This window comes from Mytilus edulis, chromosome 3, assembly GCF_963676685.1.
Source record: "Mytilus edulis chromosome 3, xbMytEdul2.2, whole genome shotgun sequence".
NCBI classification, from domain to species: domain Eukaryota; kingdom Metazoa; phylum Mollusca; class Bivalvia; order Mytilida; family Mytilidae; genus Mytilus; species Mytilus edulis.
The window spans coordinates 34,456,932-34,479,211 of NC_092346.1; the positions used below are offsets into that span (position 1 = coordinate 34,456,932).

The 22,280-nt window shown below is 33.0% G+C and overlaps 1 protein-coding gene across 1 annotated transcript; it reads left to right on the top strand.

Moving 5' to 3' along the window:
- Positions 1-917: 917 nt before the first annotated feature.
- On the top strand, positions 918-12,558 carry LOC139514844 (uncharacterized). Its single transcript, XM_071304450.1, has 4 exons — positions 918-1,025; positions 2,987-3,157; positions 4,836-4,918; positions 12,404-12,558. Exons 1-4 carry the CDS (start codon positions 980-982, stop codon positions 12,473-12,475), a joined length of 372 nt encoding a protein of 123 aa, XP_071160551.1. The 5' UTR covers positions 918-979; the 3' UTR covers positions 12,476-12,558.
- Positions 12,559-22,280: the final 9,722 nt, after the last annotated feature.

The window sequence follows — 22,280 nt, forward strand, 5'->3', positions numbered from 1 at the left end:
TTTGTATTGTGCTACCTTAAGTGTTCAAATTTAAGACCTACTTCCCTTAGTCTGTACAGAAAACTAATGTCAACAATAACAATTCAAGATCAAAAACCTTAATATAACAATATTGAACAGAACTTTCAATTGATTTAAATAATCAAATAGTGCTAAATCCACGTCTACCCGTGTATTAAAATAAGGCCCGCCTCCCTATTAAAACAATATAGAATATACACGGTCACCACGCGAACGCTTTTAACCAATCATATTCCAAGAAATGTATAGGATGTAAGATAAATGGGACTCCCTGAATCCTTTCTAATTTGAACACTGTAATAATAGGTTATAGGTTCGAGCGTGCTTTTCTTAGTCAAAAGACAAATCGTATACACTGGCACAGAATACTTCTCATGACGCATGTACAGCAGAAGATGTTACCTGCTCTCAACCTAGGTACTATAAGCAATAATCACTTGTTGACCTCTTTCATTTGTGGTTTCTAACTGGACTGATGGGAATTGATAACAATTTGATACCTGTACCATTGAAATCTATATTAGTGAAAGAATACATATGGCCGAGTAGGAATTGACGTGGAGGGAGTTTTAGTGGGTGAAAACATCTGTATTATTTTTGACAAGAGAAAATTTTTGACATGAAATAAAAGAAATCAAATTTAAATCAAATGACCCTAGGACAAGTTAACAATCATATTCAGTCATGCGTATCTGAACAATTATGTTACATACAGGTCTAACAGTATATGACAGTACTTAAACTATTCTTTAAACTTTTAACAAATTATAATTATTCAGATTGAACCTCTGACATTTCGCTGCTACATTAACAAACGTTAAATGTAATTTATTCTTACTTAAATGGATATTAATTTTATTAAATTACATTATTACTGCCAGTTTATATATATATAAATATACCATAAGAGTAACTATTCCCAAAGTCTAGCTAAGCCTTCATCCTGTCTAAAGTCAAGATGTTGAAGATCGTGATGTTGTTTGCTTTCCTTTTTGTCTATCATGGTAAGTTCAAAAATTGAAAATATCGAATTAGTTCCTTTTTTTCTTAATTTGTAATAGCTATGTAATTAAAATCGTGAATTGTTATATATTTACATTTTCGTTTAAATCACATTTATCTGCATACTTGATTTAGCTTAATGTTGGTTGGTCAATTTAATATTTTATGATATTTTAATTGATCTGTCTTTTCTTAATCATACGAAACAATGACTCGTTTTAATTATAATTCTTATATACTTTACTTAGCACTCTGTATATATACGTTTTTAAGAACATTTTGTCTACGAATACATAACATATATCAACACCAAATATTTAATTATGTTATTGTTGATTAAAACTATGGCTGCTACATACATGTTATTATAGACTATTTTTTAAATAACCGACTTTCTAGATAAACAATACTATAGCTAGTAGTTTGCTAAACACACCTCTGTTGATCCGGAAGGGTCAATAATCTTATGGTATTGTTATTTAATAAATACCAAAAGTTTGCAGGTCAACATTACATTACAGTTATTATCAAATTTGACAAATACATAAGTTTGGACACGTAATGTTATAAGTACAGACCAGTATATTGTAACGCCGCCTCCTCTTCTATAATTATTATCTCCTCGGAATTGCTGATCATTTTGATTTTTGATAATAAGTACTTCACTCGTCAAAGATTCAATACTTTGTTTGATTTCATTTATTTCCCGTTTCAGATCAGGCTCTTGAACGGTTTTAATATCGACAATGCGAACATTTCGACCTTTCCGTATATCGGCAACTCGTAATGCTTCGAGTCTAACAGCAATATTTTCTGCCTCATTTATTGATTTTGGTCCAACCTCCCTTACTCTGAGACGTACTTCTGTTTCAATTATTGCATCAATAAAAGAATCTAAAGCTAATGTGTCCCTAACCAGTGGAGAGGTACCAGGATAAGCCCTACGTGTCAGTTTCTTAATAGCCTGGGCTAAATCAGGCAGACTTTCATTGTTAAATCGTACTCGTGTTTGCAACTCTGCTCTAAACACTTCAGCTCTATTGACTGAACCAAACCTATTCTTAAGAGACGTGACCAAACTGTCAAAATCGTGACGATCGACTTCCGTGATTTCATTTAGAATTGCTCCTGCTCCGCCGGACAAACTACTAGCCAATAACAAAGCTTTTGTTTTTGAGTTCCAATTGTGCAATTCTGCTAACATTATTTGTAAACATGGATCGATCTTTATCAATAAAGATGGGTTTTTACTTTAAATTTATTAGTTGATCATAAGAACAGTTTTATTTGAGTTTAGAGTATAATAAGGTAACTACCGCGAAAATACGGAATCAGTACGTGAAATAAAACTTCTTAACAAACTAACATACACAAATCTGTCGTATCATGGAAACAACAGCCAAAATAGCAAATTAAAAGTCTTACATTATTTGCAACATTAAACATCTCAGTAACAACTATCGTTTATTCTCAATAATTTCAAGAAACTATACAGACATAGGTTTAAATATAAAAAGGGTGAATGCCATCATTACAATATCTAGAAATTAAAACGGATCCATTCACCCAGATGGCAGTATGGAGCTCACGATCTATCATCAAAAAATTTAATATGCAGTTTTCAAGGTCGTGTGCTCAACAACCTTCTTTGTAAAGTTCTTGTCTGCTCTCTGGTCGGATTGTTGTCTCTTTGACACATTCCCCATTTCCATCCTCAATTTTACTTGATGAGCCCTTGTCTTTTTATGCACATAAGCATGGTTAAAATCTGAATATCAAGTCCAGACATAAAGATAAGAATATCAAATTGTCTTCTTCATTTACGAAATATGGCCACAAAGAAAGAAGGAGGTGTGGGTACAACTACGTACATCCCCCTATTTGGTCCTACACATGATCCACACTTGAGTTGTTTGAAAGTATTTAGTATAACAAAAGTATTTTCAATCAAATTTCATTTTAGTTGACTGTTTTGTCAAGGTTGAAAACTACCAGAATTCGGTTTATATACAAAGAGGTTTCTCCAGAGGGTATAGTTTCGAAAAAGCACCAGATACAACCGTTTTTGAACCAAGAGGCTATGATTTGATGTCTGATAAGAGTTTTTTCTGGGTTGAAAGTGTAAACAAGAAAGGTAAGATTATAAATTAAATATCATAATTATGTATAATTCACCTTACAAGCTTAATTTAAAATTGTCAAAAAGAAATTTAATCCCTAAAAAAAGAAACAAATAAAGAAACAAATAAGACCGCAAACCTTTGTGAAATAACGCTAACCATTGCGCTATTTTTACAAAACTAACGCAAACATTTGAATTTCATTTATTCGATAAGTTTTGTATAAATGTAATTTATTGCAAATTTAGTGTCTCGAGTCTTTGAAGGCAGGGTATTGATCTTTTTGTGTATTGAACTTGTATATTTATTTGTATGATTAATATGTGACACTTTAATCAAATAATCAGTAACCACTATCATTATTATCATATAATTTATGTCTTTCTGTCATTAAAATATGATTGTGATTAAGTTCAGAGAAGAACCATAAATACAAGACCAAATGATTAATAATAGATATGCAAAGGAATAGAAAAGATATCAGAATGTATAGTTATCAAAGGTACCAGCATTATAGAATGAAATTCAAAACAGTGTGGCTGTGGCCATTGATTGACACATTAAATTCATCCATTGACTGGGACAATTTACGTGAACGTTTGTCTGTAACGACCACTGTTCACGACGTACCTACGATAGACATTTAAACTGTGGGGTCACCAAAGATTTCTTAACGCCTTTAATTATAAAATAATTCGAAAAAATAATCAGGAATAACCTTTATGTTTTGATTTATATAATTGATATAAATCAAAACATCATGTTATTTCTGATTAATTTTTTCGAATTACTTTATTGAGGTGTTTAGAACCTTTGGTGACCCCATAGTTTAAGTGTGTTTAAAAAGTACATAGTGAGCAGTGGTCGTTACATACAAACGTTCACCTAAATTGTCCCAGTCAATGGATGAATTTAATGTGTCAATCAATGGCCCCAGCCACACTGTTTTGAATTTCATTCTAATTTGGTACGCCATACGCGCGTTTCGTCTACACAAGACTCATCAGGGACGCTCGTATCAAAATATCAATAAAGCCAACCAAGTACAAAGTTGAAGAGCATTGAGGATCCAAAATTCCAAAAAGTTGTTCCAAACATATGATAAAGTCATGGAATTGTCATTTCAATCTAATGACGTAACTTTTGCTTTGGTAGCAATTTCAGAGGAGATAACATAATTATAATAAAAAAGCATCTTCATTTTATACACTTTTGGATCCAACCAACCATACACAATGCTCAAACGAGAGCTAATTATTACATTTGGAGTATTAGAATTTTTTTCTAAAGAAAAAAGAAAAGTAAGTGAAAATAAAATAGAAGTTCCCCAATCCATAGTAAAAAAAAAAGAAAAAAAACCCACTAGACACTATGGTTTGTTTAATTAATATATATGAATTTTTGCTAGGCATTCGAGGGGGGAAATACAGGTTGAAAAAAATGTTTTTACTTAACATTGTGGACCTATTGATCGATGATGTCCGTTTCAGAATCTAAAGAATCATGGGCAATTTCAATGTTCGAACCCCAAGCAAAATAAAAAAAGAAAGAAATAAGTCATTCTTTGGTTGAAGTTCAGAATCTATTTTTTATGACATTTTTAACCAATCACGACGTTTCGGTGTATATTTTTGAAAATATTACCCAGGATGCATTAGATTCTGAAACGAGAAATTTGTTTATATTTTTCAGGTCATTTAGTACAATTCTACAAATATCAACCAGAGACTATGGCGCAACATCCGGTTTTGCGTTACTATTTCACAAATGATGAGGTAAATACCCAATTTTTCAAGTGAAATTCAAAACGGAAAGTCCCTTATAACATGTCAAAATCAAAATCTCAAACACATCAAACGAATGTAAAACAATCCTGTCATATTCCTTACTTGATACATACATTTCCTTAAATGAAAATGGAGAATTAAATCTGGTTTAATAGCTAGCTAAACCTCTCAGTATTCTATTAAACAAAACAAAAAAGAAATTACTTCTGGATACCAAAAATAAAATAAAAATATGTAGTGTTTAGATAAACGTCTGCTCTTTAGTATGTTTGTTTTCTCTTCCACAAATTCCCGATTTCCATTATCAATTTAATAAAAGATGAAGTTAGTGTTATTTTCCAAAAATATTACTAGGTATAAGTACCAGATCATGGTTTAAAGTCCTAGAAGATTTTACAAAAACCAAAAAAAATAAACCCCCCAAAAAAACCCAAAAAGCACGTTTTTTTTCAAAAATTGTATATTGAATAAGCATTATTATATGCCTAGAAAGACAACACTTTAAAATGATAAAATTTTGAATAAGATATCAGAAATAGATTTTAAAGAATCATACAGTTCTAATGATAACAAGTCTAACAATTAAAGCAATAACGTTATTGCATAAAATCACTTAGGCAAACTTCCTATTTCATATCTCGGCCTTTATTTTTTAAATCCTAAATTGTTTACATACAATACACATTTTTACACAGCATTACATCTTGTGCAGTCTTTAGTTCTCTGTGGGTTTTTTTCTGTCCTGCATGATGTTCGTCTGCCTTTTATTTTTTTTTTATTTTTTATTATTAACCATTGCGTTGTCAGTTTATTTCGACTAATGATTTTGAAATATAAAAAATGTGGTATGGTTGTCATCGAGACAACTCTCTACAAGAGACCAAATGACATAGAAATACTACAGATTACCGTACGGCCTTCAACAATAAGCAAGTCCATTTGGAATGATACGCCTCTCTTTGATTTGTGTGCCCTTTGTTTTCTAATACTGAACTCAGAGGAAAATTCAAAATGAAAAGTCCCTAATCCAATGGCAAAATCAAAAAATAAAACACATCAAACAAATGGACAACAACTGTCAATACCTGACTTTGTACAGGCATTTTCTTGTGCAGAAAATGGTGGTTTAACCTGGTTTTATAGCTAAATCTTTCACCTGTATGACAGTGGCATCAAATTCCGTTATATGATTAAATGGGTATAATTGTCAAAATATGGGTACCGCAGTCAACTTTACAGAAAGTATCAATATGATTCAAAACTGTGATGGAGATGATTTTAAGAACCGATATTTTGCAATTAAGGATTCATGGACATCGGGAATCAAAAACAAAAATATTTCTGAATAAGAAATATAATATGTCTTGAAACGAAATACTGCCTACTGAGTAGTAGTTGGTTTTCTTTGCAAAAAGACAGCTATAAAAATAAAAAAATCTTAGAAAAAGTTTCGATTCCATAGTATTTTTACGTAACTATATACTTGTAAGAAAAGAGAAAATATTGGGACAAAAGATTGAGTGATTAATCATTTAGTGCTGGTTGATTGACGTCCAGTGGCAAATATTTCATGAATGTTCAAGACGCGAACAAATAAATAAAAACAAGAGAGGTTCTGTATCAAAGGCAGTCGATGACGTTCACTTTATGAAAATCAAAAGAGTCAAAACCTAGAAAAGTAAAGTATTGGGTACCCCCTGTAGTTGCTCTGTATACAAAAGTCAAGTACAGTGGAGATCACTTCTAACTTCTCATTAAATCTGTCAGAATCTGTCATGAGAACTGTTCTAGGACAGTACGTAGAACTGTCAGCCTGACACCTTTTAGTCAGTTCTAGCTAGAACAGTTCTAACCTAGAACTGATTTGGTCAGTTCTACCTAGAACTGATTTGGACAGTTCTACCTAGAACTGATCCTGACAGTTCTACCCTAGAACAGTTTTAGACAGTTCTAGCTAGAACTGACCAAATCTTTGGTCAGTTCTACTTCTAGAACAGTTCTACGGTTAGAATTGATTTCAAATTCTACGGCTAGAATTGATTTATAAATTCTACGGCCAGAATTGATTTATAAATTCTACGGCTAAAATTAACTTATAAATTCTACGGCTAGAATTGATTTATAGGTTTTAAGAAATTTTTGTCTAAATATAAAGGCTTCGGCAAAATAGCGATTAATATTATATAGAGTTTTGCTATTTTGCCGGTTTTATTTCAGATTTATAATCGGCAAGAGAACATGTTTAACCCCGCCATATTCTGCATGTATGTGCCTGTTCCAAGTCAGGAGCCCGTAATTCAGTGATATTCTTTTGTTAATGTGTTACATAAATTATTTGTTTTTCTTTCATTTTTTGTACATAAATTAGGCTGTTAGTATTAGGGGGGGGGATTATTATTTGAATTGTTTTACATTTGTTATTCCGGGAGTCAGGATGGCTCGTTATCACATAACAAAATTATCTGACCTCATTAACCAAATGCAATATCTGTTTACGAGTAGTTTTCATACCTTGGACCAAGGATTTTTATAGTAAGACTATACAAATCCTTGCTCGGACGGACCTGTTTAACAAAAATCTTTTGACCACATCAATCTAAAATGACATTATTTGCTCTTTCTTTCTGCAAATCTATATAGCTGCACAGTACTTCAGTTTTAATTTTAGGTCAAGAGGGACGTACTGTACTATACAAGTTACAGCCATATTGGAAAACAATTTTGTTCGCACCAATTTATAGTGCCAGCATGCAGGGGCAGATCCAGCCATTTTAAAAAGGGGGAGGGGGTTCCAATCATGAGTAAAGGGGGGTTCCAACTATATGCTCCCATTCAAATGCATTGATCGGCAAAAAAAGGGGGTTCCAACTCCTGGACCCCCACTTGATCCGCCAATGAGCATGTCCTCTTTTTATTCAAAATATTGAATCATAAACAAATATTAGTAGTTTTCATACTTCAGACTGAGTCGTGTAATAAAATCTTTTGACCGCATCAACCAAAACGTACCATATTTGCTCTTTTTTTATGTAAATCTAAATAGCTGCACAGTAATTCAGTTATAATTTTAGGTCAAGAGGGACTGTAGTATATAAATAACTATAATATTGGAAATCAATGACCACATTTTTTTCTCTGGCATCAATTGAGAGTGCCAGCATTTCCTATTTTTATTCAAAATATCGCATCAGAAACAAATATCAGTAGTTTTCATACCTCAGACTGACTCATGTAACAAAATTATTTGTCTGCATCAATCAAAACTGACCATATTTGACAGCATCAACCAAAACTGACCATATTTGACCGCATCAACCAAAACTGACCATATCTGCTCTTTTTTTTATGTAATTCTTATAGTCGCATAGTAAATCTGTAATATTTTTATGTAAGGATGGATTGTAAAATCATGAAAATACAAATGATAGAAATATTGGACCACAATGCTACCTAATTTCATTTGCATCAATTTAGAATGCCAGCATGTCCTCTTTTTATTCAAAATATTGCATCATAAACAAATATCAGTAGTTTTCATACCTCAGACTGACTGGTATAACAAAATAATTTGTCCGCATCAACCAAAACTGACCATATTTGCACTTTATTATGTACATGATGTCAATCTTAATAGCCGCAAAGTAAAACGCTTATATTTTTATACCAGGATGGATTGTTTAATATAAATGAAAGCAATATTGGAAAACGAAATTCTGCTCACATCAGTTTATAGTGCCAGCATGTCCTCTTTTTAATCAAAATTTTGAATCGTAAACTAATTTCAGGACATGTAGTTTTGATATCTCAGACTGACTCATGAATATAACAAAATTATTTGTCCGCATCAACCAAAACTGACCATATTTACACTTTGTTGTGTAAATCTTAATATATATATAGCCGCATACTAAATCACTTATAGTAATACATATTACAATGAATTGTATAATTCAAATGACAGCAATATCAATGAATATTGGAACAAAAACATTTCCACATCAATTTAGAGAACCAGCAAGTCCTCTTTTTATTCAAAATATTGAATTGTAAACAAATTTCAGTAGTTTCGATATAAGACTGAGTCCATACCTGCAACCAACTTTTCAAAATGCCCATAGGGGTTTTATGTGCAAGAGGACTCTTGTGATCCCAAATTACCTTCAAGGGGGCCTTTAATGCACTTTAATGTTGTTTGTAGGCTTCTTCATACTTTTGACAGCTTGTAGCATTTTTAAAACTAACTGTTTTGGTTAAGATTGTGGACAAAATTGCTCTTTCAAAATTTTCATTTGGGAGCTTTCATTGGGGAAATCCCCCGCAAATAATGACAGTGTGAGTCGTTTTAACAAAATTATTTGACCGCATCAACCAAAACTCAACTTATTTACACTTTATCATGTAAATATATATAGCCTCATTGTAAACCAATAATATTTCTATGTGAGGACGGATCGTATGATAAAAATGACACCAACTTTGAAACACAATACACAATATCACTAATCCTGGCTGACCCGGCCTCTTGAACTTTTGAAGCATGCAACAATCACTTTTCCATTGTGGCGTCAGATATTTTGTTTTAAGACGTCAAAATTTTACGGGAACCTGTGTGATATCCAGTAATGACAGACAAATAGCGACAAGGTGTATTTATACCATATCTAAGAATCTAACGTGCCGTTAATTCCTCTCTGTATCCATAATAATGAACGGTCACTAAAGTGACTTTTTAACATGTTTAAATTAAGTCAGTAGTTTGTGATGTTGTTTTTTGTCGAGCCTGCAACTTTTGTTGCAGAAAGCTCGACATAGGGATAGTGATCCGGCGGCGGCGGCGGTGGCTACGGCGGCGACGTTAGCTCACTTCTTAAAAGCTTTATATTTTAGAAGGTGGAAGACCTGGATGCTTCATACTTTGTATATAGATGCTTCATGTTACGAAGTTTCCGTCAGTCACATGTCCAATGTCCTTGACCTCATTTTCATGGTTCAGTGTCCACTTGAAAAAAAAGTTCAAATTTTTTGTAATGTTGAATTCTCTCTTATTATAAGTAATAGGATAACTATATTTTATATGTGCGTACCTTGCAAGGTCCTCGTGTCTGTCAGACAGTTTTCACTTGACCTCGACCTCATTTCATGGATCAGTGAACAAGGTTAAGTTTTGGTGGTCAAGTCCATATCTCAGATACTATAAGCAATAGGGCTAGTATATTCGGTGTATGGAAGGACTGTAAGGTGTACATGTCCAACTGGCAGGTGTCATCTGACCTTGACCTCATTTTCATGGTTCAGTGGTTATAGTTAAATTTTTGTGTTTTGGTCTGTTTTTCTCATACCATATGCAATAGGTCTACTATATTTGTTGTATGGAATGATTGTTAAGTGTACATGTCTAGCAGGCAGATGTCATGTGACCTTGAACTCATTTTCATGGTTCAGTGGTCAAAGTTAAGTGTTTGAGTTTTGGTCTTTTTATCTAATGCTATATGCCATAGGTCAACTATATTTGGTGTATGGAAATATTTTATGATCTTTATGTCAGTCCAGCACGTTTTATTTAACCGTGACCTCATTTTCACGGTTCATTGCACAGTGTTAAGTTTTTGTGTTTTGGTCTATTTTTCTTAAACTATAAGTAATGTGTCAACTATATATGTTGTATAGAAACATTCTTAGCTGTACCTGTCTGCCTGGCATGGTTCATCTGACCTGGACCTCTTTTTCAAGGTTCATTGGTCTTTGTTTAGTTATCTTGGTTAATGTTAAGTTTATGTGACAGTTGTAATAAAGCTTATATTTTACCTTTATACTTAGGACTATCAACATAATATCAATGATTAGTATAGAAGGCGAGACATTTCAGCGTGTGCACTCTTGTTTTTAAACAAAACTATTTAAAGGCATCATCCAACACTCACATGACTGATTCTAATACTTTATTTTAAAAATAAAATGAAAAGTACATGTATGGGAAGTTCTCTTCTTGGAATAGTATACTGTTAATATAATTTGAAGAAGGCAAAGAAAAATGCATGATTTTGTTTGTAGCCGAACATCCAGGGGCAAATGTTTCATTCATGTTCAGATCGAGTATATTTTATTGAGTTTCTGACTCCCAGCTATCATTTATAATCGTTATGGATAAGTCTGGCTGAATTGACGAGATGGTGCAAATGTATATATAAATTTTTTACGTTATACAACGCTTTTTTCATTATTATCCCATAATTCATCCACTGTACAATTTTCGTTTGAACATTTGTCAAAACAGAATCTTAAATGAATGTAAATCCAAGGCAAACAAGGTAAATTACGATTAAAATTCCATGAACTGATGAATTAAATGCAGAGTTATATTTAGGAAGAGACTGTTAAAAACGAGGAACGAAGAAACGTAAACAATGATGTTTCCGTATGCAATCTTATAAAAAAATTCTCCGATGAGTTGGATAACCTTCTATTCACTTCGATATTTGTACATGTAACGTTTGATCAGTAAAAAATATAGAAAATCTTCTATTATATAGCAAAGTAATTGGAAGTGATTTATTTCTTCTAAATTCTAAAGTGCTCTTACTGCATTTAGAACTGTTCTACAGTCCCGACTGATTTAGTTAGTTCTGCTGACAGTTCTACGGTTACAAGTGATTTTGACAGTTCTACCTAGAACTGAGTTAGACAGTTGTACCCTAGAACTGATCCTGACAGTTCTACCTAGAACTGATTTAGTCAGTTCTATCTAGAACTGATTCTGACAGTTCTATCTAGAACTGATTCTGACAGTTCTAGGTAGAACTGTTCTAGGACAGGTTAGAACAGTTCTATGACAGACTATTCTGACAGTTCTAATGAGAGGTTAGAAGTGATCTCCACTGTATAACGTAAAACGTGCCTTTTTATTTTGGTGTCACACCACCAATTACTCCCTCAAATTTAGAACGTATGTGAAAGTAGGCCTACTCGGACAAAAAATAGTGTATTTGATGTCATTGTTTACTTAAACTACCCAACAAATTTGCAGAAATGAAACTTTTGGGGAAAGAGAAATATATTAAGACCATTTTCAGCCCAAATTTACTTGTCTATGAGTCGACATTAAAAACTGAGGATTAATGCGCTCCATAGTATACTAATTTAAGATTTCAAGAAAACCAGGGGTTATTTTTAGTGGTACATCCATTCGGAAGGTCTCTTTTTTCTTATATGGCTTTAAAGGTCTGTTGAAAATTGGCATGAAGAAATGTGATACCTGTACGATTCAGGACATACATGTTTTATAAGAGGTTAAACTTAAGATAAAAAATATAGAAAGCTATGAAAATTGCAAAATTTGGTTGAACAGATAGGGACTTTTAATTGGTGGTCTGACACCTTTTTGTCTACCTTTGTCCCAATTTTGTAAAATTTCATGTTTACTCATTTTGTTTTGATGTTTTTTTTTTGTTACTATTTATTACATTATAATTTCAGTATTACCAGAATATATCAAAGACAATAATTGAAGAGATGACTGCCAATCCTGACCTTTGCGTGAAGCAGTAATTGCTTTAGGTAGTGACAGTGTATGTGTACGTCCAAATGCAAACTAACATTTTGTTTATGAATTACAATAATTGTTAAATGGATTTTGTTTCTTTCATTCTGCAGCGTTTCTTTAATATCGGTCACATTTCTAAACATAATCCGATAAATAAGGCAACAATTTGCGTTTTAACTACCTACTTTGGAGATGATAAGAAGACACTGCTCTTACTATAACATTTCAGTCCAAAGAAAGCCCCGTTCACATGGTTACAATCTACACATTCAATCATTTATAGGTTGCATTTCTGTTAATATTGACAATCCAATTTCCCACAGTAACTCCTTTTGGGGCTAACACTGTGACACTTTTACTGTGAAGTTTCATGAAAAGTATCATAATTTTTATCCTAGATTAGAAAGTTGGTATTCACTACTACTGTGTGGCATATTTTAAACATTTACTAGTACACACCCGTGATATCGAGGGTCCGTGACTGAATTAAAGTATATAACTATGCGTAAGCCTTATTTTAGTATTGGTATTGTCATCTGCATAATAAAGTCATGCCGATTATAAAGTGCAATGTTTTCTCTGCTTTCAACATCTTTGTGTTTTAATCCGTCTATTTGGAACTTCTCAATTATTGGTAATATTAATTATTTGGAAAACAAACCAAAACAATTAACAGCCTTGTCCTATATTAGTTATAAATAAAATTGAATTCTTTGATTCGCTGTTTTACGTCATGCCCGCTAACAAATTGAAAACTGTACCTATACGCCTTTTTTTACGTCCAGATTTTCAGTTTTCATATTATCATCTTAGAAATTCTTACTGATTAAAATATTACAATAGGGAACAATTTGACAATGATTGAATTTAGTAGTGTCAACCCTGCATGTGATAATGACCCGTGTATATAGCGAAATTCGAAATACACCGTTGGTGGTCCGCCTGTCAAATGCGGAACGTAAAGATAAGGCAATAGATAACATGTGAATATACTATTGGTATCGGTATCGGATTCGACACGGAACGTGTTAATTATTGGCAATATTAATTATGTGGAAAACAAGAGGGTCTGGAGTGGTGTCATTTTTAATAAACACCATTGTCCTATATTAGCTATATATTAAATTGAATTCTTTGATTTATCGTTTTTACCCCATGATGGCTGACAAATTGGACCTCGTTGTTTTAGTATTATAGATATAGCCTGATCTTGTTTCAGTTGAAACTTATTCTTAAATGTTATGCTAGCCCTACCTTTACTTTTTACATACTTCAGAATTAATTTTTCACCGCAATAGTTTGTTTTTATGCCAGTAACAGTCCCAAGGTATGTCTCTATGAGATGAATTATATAGATCATATCTGGCGTACCATGAAGAAAAACATTTTTTTTTTAAAAGAGAGTCGACCCAAATTCAATCTTAAATGTTGGATGTTGCATGAATTAGGCTTCTTTCATGGTTGTGGCTTGTTATATATTTCGTGCATGAATAGGAATTTCTCCTATCGCAATTCACGGAGTGAGATACGGGAAAAAGATATGAATATCTGCATTAATTTGATTGACCTATCAGCATCACAAGACGATATTGCGGCATTTCCATTAGCTATTTGTTAGTTCATTGACGACTCTCAAAGGTTGAGACGATGTACGTTTCGTCTAGGGCACCAAACCATACAAGCAGTCACACATTTCACTTGACAATCTTCTGTGTTGTAAAATTTTGTTACATTCTGAAGAGTACCCCTTGTTATTGTTGGGGTTCGTGTTGCTTATTCTCTAGTTTTCTATGTTGTGTCATGTGTACTATTGTTTGTCTGTTTGTCTTTTTCGTTTTTAGCCATGGCGTTGTCAGTTTCTTTTCGATTTATGAGTTTGTCTGCCCCTCTGGTATCTTTCGTCCCTCTTTGATAAAAGGTTTTAAATAAAGACATCATAGACACCATGAATGAAATTTTGCATTTACGCCAGACGCGCGTTAAATGTGTGATGCTAAAATTTGACACTGGAAATAGACATGCCCTATAAATTGTTTATTTTGGACTTTTTATTAATATTTCGATAAATGTTTTACATGGTTTTAAATCAAATATGAGAATTTGAGTCAAATCGGTGAACATGCATTTGACAGCTAGTGCCCCTTTGAAAAACGTTACTTGAAACGCTCAATAATATTTGCCCTTTTATGTTATTATAATGATGATGATAGGAATTGATGTCCTTTTCATGAGAACAATCTCTATTTTGTACTCATTTTTCAATAGGTAAGTAAGGATATTTGGTATAACTACCAATAAGACAATTTTAAGCAGAACCACCTCCATTAATATGCAAAAGCAATGCTACATAGTCAGCTATCAAAGACCCCACCATGTCGATGTAAATAACACTATTTATTTCGAACATCCGGTGCGTTATTTTTGGTTTTACAGTAGTTATAATAAAAGCTCAAAACCAAAACACTCAGTGTAAAAAATCGACAAATATAACGCCTACCCATGTTTAAACGAGTATAGTGGATGACATGACGGAATGATTTTTAATTTCATTTTTTTTTTTTGTTAGAGGTATTTTTGCTTTGTATCGACCAGATAATAAATCCTTTCAAACTGATTTTTATGGTGAACTGTTAGACCGCTGTCCCATGTTAGAGGAGAATTTTCGCACCTTTAACTAGTTTAACTCGCCACATTATATGTGTATGCCTGTCCGAAGTCGGGTGCTCGCAATTAAGTGTTTGTAGTTGGTTGTGTATACCATTTATTATTTGGAATTTGGCATAAATCAGGCCGTCAGTTTTCTCGTTTGAATTGTTTTAAATTTGTCATTTTCGGGTTTGTATAGCTGACTATGATGTATTGGTTAATCTCATTGATGAATGCCTTACGGTGAACTATACTAGTTGTTAATATCTGTGTCATTTGGTCTCTTGTGGAGAGCTGTGTCGTTCGCAAACATACCACATCTTTGTACTTTATAACATTATATAAGAAATTTTGCGAGGCTCGACATTTTTTCGAGAGCTCAACCACTCTCATGACCTGAATCAGTGGTGTACCAGAAAACATTTAGAGCAAACATTTCATTAAAGATCTAGACCGAATGTTATCTGTTTTTTTTTTTTCAAAATCCAAGATAATGGAGGAAGACACCCTATCTACCTTAAGGTAGTTTCATGATATACAACCATCTTAACTTGTACAATCACAGTTCAAGTTGATCTAGTTATTTGACCAAACCTGCAAATTTGAAGACAGATTTGCAATTTAATGGTTAGAATTATTATTTATATAAAGAAAACTTGATGATTTATAATTGTTTTATTCAAAATATTTAAACAAATATCAAATTTGTACTTAAAGCATATTATAAAACCTATCTTCTAACAATTTATTTGAAAATTCTATCTCATAGAATTTTTTATGCATACACATGTGTTTTTTCATGAAAAACCTAACCAAATTAAGCCAAATTTCATTTGCTTGAAATTTAATAAGCTTGAAAAATAGCACGGTGACCCATACATTTTATTATATTTTTGAAAAAAACATAGTAAAATCCTCGTTTTGGCAAAGTATTAGAAAATTCTATCTAGAAAAATATATACATTTTGTACTTATGATCTACTTTTTTAACATATATTCTTAATTCACGCCATACTGATTACAGCAATAAGTTTGACACTTCTTGGTTAAGATCTCTCTTACTAAATCTGATGACTGTGCAGTAGAATATTACGACTAATTTATTTTCGTGACATGTAACACAATTTCTTTTTATCTCCTCTGTTTTAGTATATAAAATAGGTAGTTGCTATTTGTTCGGCTAACAAGACGAATTGTACCAGGACTATTTGTCCGGCCAATACATTGTGCATGTCTGTGTGTCAGGGTTACACGTACGTGGTGATTATTTTCCCAAATCCCTCATTTCTTTTTGACCAGATCCTACATCCCACTTTGTTGTTACCTATATTTCATATATTTTGACGAAATTAACTATTAAACTATTAATTAAAACGTGATTTTGTTTAAATAACATTACCGCAAAATGTTTCAAAACTGCTAAATTGAAAACATCACTAATGAAACTTGACAAAATACCAATTATCAAAATGACGTTGTTGATGATAACAACAATATAAAATATATATAATAACCATAATAATAAATTTAAATCTAAATTAGTGATAATAAACATAATGATGATACTAATATATAATAATGACATCACAACAATACAGAGGATGATAATAATATCACAATAATAAAGGTGTAATACCACTATTGATTTCCCCGAATTAGTCTGCTAAATTTGCACTTTTCAAAAAATATTGCAGATTTATACTTGTTTCAAATAAAGAAATACTTGGCACAAGTCCTGTCCAGTACAATAGAAAACAAATTCACATCATGTTTCATTGCATATAAGAAAATAACCATCACTGGAAGTTAACCAATATCATATTCACCCTTTCTCTTCCAGGGTTTAAGCTTTATTTCAAGTAAGCATGTAACTTCAAGTTCCAAACATATTCTCTAGAAACACCAAATAAAAAAATAATAATGGTGCTTTGAAACACTCATGATATATATGTCTGTGACACAGATTTGTTTCACTGGAACGAAATGTAAGATTTTCTACAACTGTCAAATTCAAGAGAATATTTTTTTTTCGAACCTTCATCGTATACAACCGGATTTGGTGGTATTACACAAAAAGATAATAATAATTATTTCATAAAATCAAGACGATACATTTAAACCAAAGAGCAAAAATCATGATTCAAACTTGCAATGAAAACATTTACTATTGTCTCAAAAAATGTGAATCGAATTTGAAAAATATTTCAAAACGTACTGGGATCAATAATTTCATTAAAAATACCACATAAAGTTATTCTTATTTTTTTTATCAAATGTAGTTGGGGCAGCATTGGCATCTTTGATTGCGTTTTTAGATATCTAAAGACAAGAAGGTCAAAACAAATTAACCAAAATCAAAATCAAAATCAAATTTGACTGAATCTTGAATTCTTTCTTTTTTTCAAGTTACATTTTTTGTTTTGATTTGTTCAACTGCAAACACTCTCACTGCGTTTCTAACGGAAACAAGTAAATCTAAAAAGATATCAACACACTGTATGACAAAAATCACACTGACAACTGTTTTTAAAGATTTAATGGAGTTTGAAAAGTCAGCAATGGTATCACCAGCGTACATTGAAAGGAAAAGCGAAAACAAAAACATGGTAATATCTAATATTAGCATAGCAATTTTTAAAAAAGTAATCATTATCCAATAGCCATGTTTTGTTTCACTAATGTTGTTTCCTTTACAACAGCATACCAGAAAACAAATAAATATGACTACAATTTCAATGATTACAAATATAAAAGTGAGATAAATGTCTAAATAGATTAATCCGTCATAATAAGCAGCCGTAATTGTATGGTTTGTTTCATTTAGAAATATATAATTTTCTGTTGAAAACTCTGCTGTAACAACAAGGAGACCAATAATTACTCGGAAGCAATACACCATCCATAGACAGTTAGCATTTGAATCTGTAACCGTCATTCCTCCACAGCAACATCTACAGCAACAGAAAAACGAAATAATGAATGTAGCGACATCAGCAATATCAAAAAAATTAAACTCACTCATTTTTATTTTAATAGTCGAGGCTCCTTGATATCAAACAATTGCATTGAAATGTTAAGTCTGTTTGCAGAATATGTGTTGTAGATTGTATAAAATACTTTTTATTATGTCTTCTGAAAAAAACAGAATGAAAAGTAATCACAAATACAAATATTATTTCTGTAATAGAAGATCAAGTGTGAAATAACAAGAGAAGTACCAATTGTCATACAATCATAAACACACAAAGAACACGTATTTGTTCGTTGCAAGTACCAGTACTCTGCTGATAATTTTTATATGATTTGCATATCTAAAATATTAGTTATATAGTGTGTTAATGACCGTATACATGTGTGTACAATATGTAACGAATTTATCTTGCCAACTATCATAGTTTGTTGCATTTAGACTAGAGGTGTCTCATTTGCAATCATACCACATCGTCTTCTTCATGTGTATGTGGACAAGCCTGCAAAATAGCTATATTAGGTGCTTGATCATCTATGTTGAATACATTTGTTTGTAGATTGACCCTGCACTCTTTCCACCAACATCGCCAGTATATACCATGAATTCTCCGTCGTTTTTCACTGGTATTTGAAACCGTTATTAAAACTTTGGCTCCGCGATTCTAGCGATGACCCTACCAGCCTTTTTAGAGATATAATAGAAAAGGGCAGTAGAGTCCTTTATATACCATCTTTTCATGGGAACTTTTTCAACTTACACAAAGATGTTAATTTTAAAACAAAATTGATGTTGTTGACACTTCCTGTATGTTGCATCATCAACTTGGTAACGCACGCCTTGCACCGCGCAACGACAAGTATTTCACGTGAAAGTGTGAGATTCTAAAGTAGTTTAAATAGCTTAAATATAGCTTGAAATATGAAAGAATATTTTATTATGAAAATTAAACAAAAAGAATAAATAAAAGAAAAGGGGAATCCGCGACATACGTGTCTGCGACTGTATTTTCATGATACTTTTATCTTCCAACGTTTTTTTTTTTAAAGGAACATATATTTTTATAGAAAATATATTGTAAGCATTGAGTTCAAAACCGACCAAAGTCGGAATCGGGGGGGTGGGGTGGGGGGGGGGGAGGGGATTATCTGTGAAGTAAGTTAAAAAAAAAACCCAATAACGACAGATTAGTTCTGTCGCGTCTCGAAAGCCAGGTAGAACGTCTTGTGCCTGTGATTATTCTAATGTTTTATTCAGAGTCGATATCACTCCATTTACAATTGATTGTGCCTGATGTTTGTCTGCTAGAAAACAATCCTGGTTTAAAAGCTGAGTTGATCTATGCTGGAAGTTAGAGCATATAAATGATGAAGGCATCACATTTGCTGACCAATTATCTTCCCGGTCTGCTCGTACTTTCGAAAAAATAATTTGTACCACAACCACGAACATGTCTTTATATTTGATAGTTAGTGATGTATAATATCCCCTACCGATTTGAGACTGTAAAAGGTCTTCAAACAATCCTTCCGTGTTATTTATAATTACGGATATTTTATTCCTTTGATCAAATCTACTTGTATGGAAGTCTAAAAATGCATTCATAACGCAGATCGTATCTGATCGAAAAAATCAGAGATTACAACCAGTGTATGATTGCTTAGATACTTATAGTACTTGTAGGGCTTTAATTACAAGTGTGAACCCTTATAACCTGTTAAACTATATTTCAACTTTTCCAGCATACACACAACAAATCATGAAGACAACAAATTTTTTCGATACAGACTAAGAAACACGACACGATTTGGAAACCACAGAGACAGAGAATGTTGCCATTGAAAATGTTAGGCTTCTTGAATTCGACTTGTTGTGCAACTGCACCAATGTTTGACCCTGTGAACCATCATTGAATTTGTCTAAACATTACGTCATGCCAGTAACACAACGGATATAGCATTGGGCTTGTCATCTATTATCGGAGTAAATGCTACAACTGCTACATCGGAGACAGACAATTATACTCTAAAAAAGAAACCTGTTCATCAGGTGCTTGTAATTCTATTGTGAACTCTACAGTTACCCTCGTCAAAAAACTGAAAAAAACCCATATCTAGTCCGCATCACTCCTCTCACCTTAATTCCATAGTTGAAGTTTGTCGAAAGTACCCGATCGTCATGATGGTGCTGCTCTATATTTTGATTTACAATACGTAGTCACATGGGCTAATGATGCTTTTATATTACAAAAGCAAAAGATCCCAAAATAAACGCATGATTTGTTCTGGACTATAGTCATAGACGTCAACTGGACGTCAACTGGATTTGTTTGAAATTTAGTCTTGGTAATTCAATGAAACGTGTTTTTTCCATCTAATATCTCGGTGTTTATGTCATTATTATCGGAATCCTCTTGAACCAACAGATCTCTTTTTGAAAAGGAAAAAAAAACCTGGGATGTGTCAATCGCTACTGATACGACTGATTGTATGGTTTGCAACACAATTCAATATATGAAACGCAAAACTATTCGATTTCAAAATTTTGATGATGCACATAGACTCAAACTCGTGACAAAAAAAATCTAAGACTAAGATAAAAAGGCGTAAAGATACTACAATATAAACAATAAGTTAAAGTCAAAATTGTCTTCATACTTTCTCTTAAGCCTCGGTCACACCTTACCGGATAGCTCGAACGGACGACTAGCGGATAACTTTTTTTTCAATCCGTTCATGTCCGTTAGACGTCCGTTTTTATTCGTTAGACGTCCGTCCATATCCGTTGCATGTCCGTTAAGCGTACGTTTTAACGGACTTCTACTGGACAATTAATGGATAAAACGGATGTTGAACGGATGAGAAACGGACTTCTACCGGACGTATAACGGATAAAACGGATGATGAACGGATCTGAAACGGAAAAATGCCAATTGAAAATTTCGCATCAGAAATGCCAATTATTGGTATGTCAGATTTCTTAAGGTTCATGAATTCTTATTATTCATAATCGATCTTAAAGTATAGGCACGTCTTCACCATCAAGCAGTTCTTTTTTAGGCCAGACACTACCCTTTGGCGGAATTTTAAAGAACAAACCAAAACCAGCTACACAGAAACATTTTGAATATTTGTGCGATTTACATGTATTATTATTGTCCCCTTTGATTTTTCCGTATATCTTGTTCATCCGTTTTATCCGGTACGCTTCCGTTAGGTGTCCGTTTTATGCTTTACTCGTCCGTTGGATGTACGTTCGACATATGTTCTGTCCAGTACGTGTCCGTTTCTCGTACGTTGCATATCCGGTGTGTGTCCGTTATGCATCCGTTACACGTCCGTTTTATTCGGTCAGTACATCAACAGACAAGACTTTCGTGTTGCTCATGTTATTACAAACCTAGTAAATAGTATTATTCGGAAGGTCACATTCGTTAAAAGGGAACGGAGATGAAGTTACGACATAAGGAACATATCCGATATCATCTGTGAAACGGATATTTAATAACGGTCAACCAAAGCTGGATGGCGTCCGTAAAATGTACGAATGGATGATTTCAACTTCACCATTTGGAACGCTTGATTTTATAGCTTAACCATATATCAGACCATCATGATAGGAAATACAAGCCCGGGAATGTCGTATCAATTGGGAGATATATAATCCGTATGCAGGCGGTGCTGAAATCGTGCTACATAGAATATTGTAGAAATGGAAAGTACACAATTAGGAAGCTGAACTCATCTCTTTTGTCTTAATTTTTGTTTTCAACCGACCCTCATCAATTTCTAGATGTTAGCCAAGATATGAGGCAGACTTAACTGTATCTGTTGTATCCTCTATCTCTAGTTCGATTGGTTAGATGCGTTCACCATACTGTGGATTAATTTTTGTCGAGCCTTCGACTTTTGTCGAAAAAGTAAGACTAAGCGATTCTACATTCCGTCGTCGTCGGTGTCGTCGTCGTCGGCGGCGTCCACAAATATTCACTCTGTGGTTAAAATTTTGGAAATTTTAATAACTTTTTTAAACTATACTAAATTACGTCCAAACGTGGACAGAAGCTTGTTTATGGTCAAAAGATAGTATTCAGAAGTAAATGTTGCAAAAATAAAATTCCATTTCTTCCGTATTTTACTTATTAACGGACTTAGTTTTTCTGCGGGGAAACATTACATTCACTCTGTGGTTAAAAG

What these genes read in the sequence shown, in the direction of transcription:
- LOC139514844 (XM_071304450.1), top strand. Translation starts at nt 980, where the DNA reads ATGTTGAAGATCGTGATGTTGTTTGCTTTCCTTTTTGTCTATCATG. An exon ending in TGAAAGTGTAAACAAGAAAG is followed by an intron (nt 3,158 to 4,835) that starts GTAAGATTATAA and finishes TATATTTTTCAG; the next exon opens with GTCATTTAGTACAATTCTAC. An exon ending in ACTATTTCACAAATGATGAG is followed by an intron (nt 4,919 to 12,403) that starts GTAAATACCCAA and finishes TTATAATTTCAG; the next exon opens with TATTACCAGAATATATCAAA.